General features: G+C 38.1%; 1 protein-coding gene across 2 annotated transcripts; it reads right to left on the reverse strand.

Annotated features, from left to right (window-relative positions):
- Positions 1 to 300: 300 nt before the first annotated feature.
- LOC7475963 (zinc finger CCCH domain-containing protein 34) lies at positions 301 to 6,409 on the reverse strand. Of its 2 annotated transcripts, none has more exons than XM_002314426.4 (7): positions 5,969 to 6,408; positions 5,739 to 5,884; positions 5,466 to 5,531; positions 5,060 to 5,179; positions 4,642 to 4,947; positions 4,239 to 4,556; positions 301 to 1,352 (listed from the first exon to the last, which is right to left on the reverse strand). In XM_002314426.4, the coding sequence occupies exons 1-7, from the start codon at positions 6,054 to 6,056 to the stop codon at positions 1,026 to 1,028; spliced, it is 1,371 nt and encodes a 456-aa protein (XP_002314462.1). In that variant the 5' UTR covers positions 6,057 to 6,408; the 3' UTR covers positions 301 to 1,025. The 2 variants fall into 2 exon arrangements, with proteins under 2 accessions (XP_002314462.1, XP_052312629.1); XM_052456669.1 differs by having other exon boundaries at positions 1,315 to 1,438; positions 5,969 to 6,409.
- Between the last annotated feature and the right edge of the window lie 707 nt (positions 6,410 to 7,116).

Here is a 7,116-nt window from a genome sequence, read left to right on the forward strand (position 1 = left end):
AAACACCCATTTAATTTAACCAGCACTAATAATCCTCTAATTTGCATAACTACAAAATTATTCGGAAATATTTCGGATTCTGTGTTATTTTGCTTACCCACAAGGCCTTGAATTCACCTCACATCCACCAACAAGAGGGAGGGAGGGGGAGGGAGAGAGAGCAAACACCAGTAAATTTTCCAGAAACCATCATTTCTACAGTTACAATCAGATGATAATCATTCTTCTCTAGCAAAATTTTACCTGATATGGCATGCATAAAGAAAGCACGTACAAAATAAGGGAAAAGACAGGAATAAATGAGAGGAATGATTATTACAGTCTGAGTGACTCTTCATATATTTGTATTTCATAATAGATCCATCAATAAAAATGTCAAGCATTTCAATTGTCACAACATAACTGTGTACCTAATCACATGCAAGGTAGCACTGAGATGCATGCCTCCTTCAAGTCTTTAATAAACCCCAGATGACAAAAAAGAAGGGAAACAAGAAACCTTCAAATTCCTTTCTAGACAAATTGGAAGCTTGTTCCCAAATTTGAAGAAATCATAAATTGATAGACATGAAGACAGGGCTGATGTAAAAGGAAGAATGCTTTAGGATTTTTCTCTTACATTTTTGAGAAAGGATTGGGATATAAATTAACAGACTCCAAAAAAAGGAGATGTGGATACAGATCTGCCTTAAGGAACTGCAGATTCATGGTTATTCGAAAGAGCAGTGGACGGCTATGCGGGGTTTGCTAAGATTTTTGGGCAATGGCCATAGCTTATTGAATATAAAAAACAATGGCCACAAGATTATATGAACAGAGATATTATCAGAGCTAATGTATGCTAGACCTGAATCATGGAACCATCTGAGCTGGGAAAATAAAGCCTCCTATTTGACGGCTGAAGCAAGAAAAAAAAATGCTGTTTTTCATGAATTTGATCAAAAAGAGGAATGAGCAGGAGCTGTTTAATATCTTTTCTTAGCATGAGGTGCGTGCCCCTGTGTTGGTGCTGGTGCTGCTGGTGGTTAAGGACCTGACTTTTGAACGCTCGAATGAGAAGCGGGTCCACTCTTTGAATATTTTGAACCAACTGATCCGCTAGGTGTGCTTGTTGACGAAGACAACCTGGTTGAACTGGAGTCCTTGCTGGGTTTGGACCGCATATCTGAAGATGAGGATGATGGGGCCAGAGTGCCAATTGAAGATCCCACTGGATAGGGCGCAACTGGCATGTCAGCAAGAGAAGATGCAGATGGACTGTAACTCAGTGTTCCCATTGGATGGTCGAATTTGCATGCAGGCCCAAACTTGCATTGTCCATGTTGTGTGTAGTGAGTACAAGTTGGCGCACCCTGATTAACATGGATGAATATCAGATGCATGATACTGTACTAGGTTGGGATTCAACTTGTAAATAAGCATATGAACATATGGAAGCCTACAAAACAGCACACCCTGATATTACCTTATATATGGCTTACTCCAGATCGAAAAGGGAAAAAAAAGAACACACACACATATATATAGCTTGCTTAATGATATAATTTGGAATTTGAGAACCAAAATGAACATGTAGAGGATGCACAGCTAACAAAGCAGGATAATGACATTTTCAGGCTAAAAAGTAACCCACACATAGGGGTACAAGGGTAATTGTTAGAGCACAAGCAAAAATGACATAAGAAACCGCAAAAGAACACAAATAAATGACCAACCATACAGAAAAACTTTCGATTCTTCACACGATGCTAATGCATTTTACAGAACAAACTACAAATTTCAATCAAATTATAGGCTAATGCATTTTACAGAACAAACTACAAATTTCAATCAAATTATAGGTCCTAAAGAGAAACATAAATCAATATGTCATGGCCTGACATTTAAAAACGATCTCACTTTGATGATGACCTAGAAGTTCGAACATGTAAAGGCAACATAAAGTCTTTGATTTTAGTCTTCTTAGGTCGATCACAAGATCTGCTTCAGCATGAGAAAATTAAATAACAATGATAAAATGTGACATGACAGCTAAAGAAATAGATGATAACAACTGTTTTACAATCTTCTACCCCCGATACAAATTTGCCTGTGCAATGAACCCTCACCTTTCCAACCATGACCAGATAACTTTGAGACACTGGAGACAAAAAAACTAATCCCAACACCCAGTCCCACCAACAGTCTTCATAGAGCATGATCCCAGACTTTGTTGCAATGACTAACAAGTGCAAATTACAGAGAATAAAGCAAGCACCACTTGTAAAATAAGTCCAAAATAGTATACTGAAGTAAATAAGTAAATGCAAGGAATAAAGACAGAAAAAAAAAATGAATTGACTACCTAAAACCCTAAAGCTGCTTAAGAGATGCAACAAAGTCCAGTACACATCATAAAGACAATAACTTGTAACATCAATGCATCAATTACCTCTCTGCCCTAATCTCTATTGTGATCTCTCTGTCAGAATGTAGAAGCATGCCTTTATGAGTTCAATTTATCCATTTCAGAATCATACTGGCAAAATTTCCATCCCAATTCACAACTCAAACACATCCACCAAATTAAGAAGTAGAAAACAAAGCAACAAGGATGAACAAACATGTCAATGCAGTCCCTAACCTAGACATATAGCAAGATGAAGATCAAAACATTAAGACAAAGGAGCATAATCCTCCTCCAAACTCCCATAATGGCCCAAAAACTACGAGGAGTGGCAAAAACCAAATATAGTAGCTAAAAATATTCCAGATTTTCATCGTTTCTGAGAATAACACTCCTGACATACAATTTGGACAGCACATGGAGACGTTCCCCACAAGGACTCTATCCTCAGTATGTAAAGATCAAAACACTGTTAAAAAAATTTCTTCTGTTAAATATATAATAGCTTTTGTAACATCATGTCAGCATAAAACTTTTCATTCAAAAGATAATCAAGAGGTTACAAAGATGAACTTGTGTCATAGTAGCTATTATCTCAGGATGTAAATCACAATTCCATGTTTAGTTGATGATAAAGAAAATGCCCCAGGCTTATGGTAAGCCACGGAATATGTGACTGATCAGGAGACAGAAAGGAAGGCTAGCACATATTATCTCCCAAATAATGTTGAAATAAATCAGAAATAATTGGTAAAGAACAAAGAAACAGCATCCAGAAGAGTATGATGAGCAATGAAGAAAGTTTAGAAAGAAGTTCCCGGAAAATAAAACATGGAATTACCCTATAAAGCAGGAAGGTGAAGTGAAGACTGCAATCCAGATATTAAATGTTGTTCGTTAGACTCAAAAACTGGTTGGATTGTTTTTCAGCTTAACACTAATTAAAGATATAATATTATTTTGAACTAGGCCAGAATATAAAAATTTCTATGAAAAGATCCATTCCCATGACATTGCAGCTTAATTCCACGCAATACTCAACTGCAAAAGCTGTGAACCTGAAAAACTATCCAGTTTAATGGGTGGAAAAAGGCTGCCATATAATGGGAATAGACCCTCCTACTTTCTTATTAAGTTAAAATATCCCATAGAGAGAATTAAGGAAGCAATGTTGCTACTTGTATTTCAACTACACAAGCATAAATGGTAAAGTTCTATACATGCATGACAGATGCAATCTACAGAACAACATGCCACTGAAAAACTTCCACTGTCAAAATATCATTCTCACATGGCGCACCGGCATCCCAAGGCAAAAGAACAGCTATTTCAAGAAATAAAACTGAAGTGAAAAGCCTCACTAACGATGTGGTGCAGATGGACCTCCAAAAAAGCATCCAGAGATCAAGGGCAAGTTCCACATAATCACCTACTCTGATAAGATCTCAAAAATATCATACTGGAGGCAGGCAGGTGTATGCCAGAGTTGAGTCAGAAGATTCAAGGTTCTAACCATGTGAAATGAACTTTGTTTCACTAAGACTCTAATGAGAAAAAAATAACTACCAAAAGGAAGGTCAGAATTTCTCTGAGGAAAATGAAGAAGGGAAAAGATAGAGAAAGAAAGAGCAAGTATACAATTGCAGCATTATGATTGCATCGCTCAAAACAAATATACATTCATAAATTCAGAAAATGTTGTTTTAATGACCTCCACCAAACCAGTCATAAATGCTATGTAGCAAGCAACAATCACTAGAGATCTGATTAATTATAACATTTTGCAATTTTAGCAAGTAACAAACTAGAAATCCATGCCCTGACATGAGGTATTTTTAAGAAAAATACTTACTGGGCGTAGAGGAAGGCCCATGGGGCTAAGAACAACATTTGTTTTTGATGTGACCAATTCTGGGGGATGATGATATCTACACGAGGATTCGAATTTACAATCGCCAGTTTTCATGTAATACTGACATTCTGGCTGGCCAGGTCTCTCTGGAAACACGTGTTCCTTCTGGGAACTGCTAGAAGGACCTTTTGCAGTAGGTATGGATTGATATGCTCCTGTATAAGCAGGTGCAGAAGGAGATAGTGGTGATATTCCATAGACTGATCCTGAGCCAACAGCAGGCTGAGCATTAGGAGAGGCTACTGGACTTACAGGTGCCTGCACCAGGAGAGATTGCAACTCAAAATGAATAGAAGTAGATTAGTCAAAATCTAATGAAATAGAGGAATTTCCATTGACCTACCGGGTATGGACTCCAACTTGGATAGGGAACTAAGCTTGGGGAAAGCAACACGGGACCATAAGGACCTTGTACATAGGAGCCTGGTAGCAGAGGAGGCCTTGCAACCATTACACCATACTGTTGAGATGAAGGAACAGACGGAGATTGCATTGTAGGATATAAAGTATGGGCAGGCACCGATGCAACTTGTGGAGCCAGTGATTGTGCTGGAATTTGCATGTTAGCTGGCTGTGGATGGTGGAATTTGCATGTTGCCCCAAACTTACACTGCCCTGTTTTAATGTAGTATGTACATTCCCTTTCACCCTGTTGTTAATTAAACTCAAGGAATCAGCAAACTTGACTTCATACTCAGTACAAAAAAGACCAACATGATCAAAGGCATAAATCTTGAATGCCAAAGTTAAGATATACAGACCGGGCGTAATGGGTATCCGTAATAATTTAGTGACACGGGTCTAACAGAACTGCCTCCCTGTTTAGGATGGTTGTACTTGCAGGAAGCACCAAATTTACATGTCCCTGTCCGCATATAATACTGCAAATAAAGTAAGAACAGTTTGATCAGTACAACCAGGAATCCCATGAAACATCAAACTAAACCAAACCAAAGGCATAGCTAATCAGCAAAGGTCCTAATTCAGTGAAAGAATTTACAATTCATTCAGTAAGAGATGGACACAGCGTTATGTAACGTAATCAATAGACATTGCATCAGCACTCACTTGGCCGAAATTATCATTAATGAACACACATTGTCCACAATCAACCATTTGCATACACAGCAATCACAGTAATCATTCGAAACCAGTGAAGTCGTGTACCTGGCAAAGAGGCTGGCCCACTCGTTCAGGAAACTCCCCTCCACCAGCCCTCGCAGCTCCCAATACCTGAAAACAACATCAACTACCACAATCAAACCATACGGATCTTACCATAACACCACCACAAAGCAAGCAAAGACCTCCTCCTCCACATTTAACAAAATTACAAAACTAACCCTCCTCCAATCACAATTCCAAAAGCCACAAGATCAAACCTAATTACTAAATACAAATCATTTGAAACTCAATTCGAGTAAAGTCAGTCAAAATTACCGCAGTCCGGTCACGTGGATGATTATACCGACACCTAGCTCCGTACCCGCAAAACCCGGTCCTCAAGTAATACATGCAATCTTGCTCATTAGGTCTTTCCGGGTATTCCGATTCTGTTTCCCCTATTTCCAATTGCCAAACACCCTCTACATCAACCACGCCAAACATAAGTAATCAAACTCAACAAAAACAGATCATTATTAAGTAAACATTGAATTAATGTAGGTTACCTTCAAGTCCGGTTTCCTGTCCTGAACCCGTCCATTCTTGTGCCGGATCGGATTGTGAGCCTTCTTGCCCCCGACCGTACCGGTCCATTCCTACGGACCAACCCCGAACTTATCGGAACCGGACGGAAACACAAGTGAAAAACAAGCAAGTTTCTGCGGTTCTTTTTTTTGCAGTTACAAAATGAGACACCGATCAATGAGAGAAACCGTTCCTGCGTTATAGTTTCTGCTTCTAGAGATAGAAAGTAAAAATAAACTGATTAGATGTTTTTGTTTTTTGGATTTTTCAAGGAAAAACACATACAGAGAGAGAGAGAGAGAGAGAGAGACAGTGTTTGGTATTCTGTTTTTTTAGGGAGGTTTATGGATTCTGTGCCTTTGCTTTCACTTTTTCTCTCGCTAGAGCGATAGTCGTTGTTTGATCTCTTCTTTAATGGGCGTTATGCTGTTGGTGGTTTATTATATACGCGCCAAACAGAGCGGTAAGAACCTAAAATAATTGTTCTTTTTAAGGTAATAAGGAAAAAAGAAGAAGCAAAGCAATAAATTAAAAGTGTGACTTTATAATATTTATTTACTGACCTTTTTTTGTTTTGTTTTTATGAGACTGTATGAAGAAATATATTATTACAACCAACTTACTTTAGTTCTGTAGTTGTGAGTTCGAGATGACGATAGTGTCCTCGGTTTTTGTCTGAGGATTGGACTGTTGGGGGTGGAGAGAGTTGTCTTTTTGATAAAGGGTTATTACAAAAAGGGTAATGCGGGACGAATATTAATTTAAGTGATTAAGTAATCCAGTGTCAGTGAGTGCGGAGAGGTGTTTTCCTCTGCGTGGCATGCAAAGAGGATCTTCCTTGAAATTGGAAAAGGGAATAGTCTTTTTTTAAAGAAAAAACCTTTAAAGTGTTATTCATTGGATTTATTTTTTAAAAAAATAAATACAAGTATAAAAAGAAATCATAAGTGGTTATATTTTTATTATTTTTAATGGATAATGGATCATGTGTTTCATTTTCTATCTTATCTTTGTGTCTATCTCTTTCTTTAATGTGAGTTCAGAACTAAGGTTCGAGCCCTCAGCGTGGTTAGCAAAGAAAAGGAAAGGGCACACAGTCTGAAAGTAGCTTCTTCTTCATCCTAGGGCG

The sequence above is a fragment of the Populus trichocarpa genome, chromosome 10 (assembly GCF_000002775.5).
Source record: "Populus trichocarpa isolate Nisqually-1 chromosome 10, P.trichocarpa_v4.1, whole genome shotgun sequence".
Taxonomy (NCBI): domain Eukaryota; kingdom Viridiplantae; phylum Streptophyta; class Magnoliopsida; order Malpighiales; family Salicaceae; genus Populus; species Populus trichocarpa.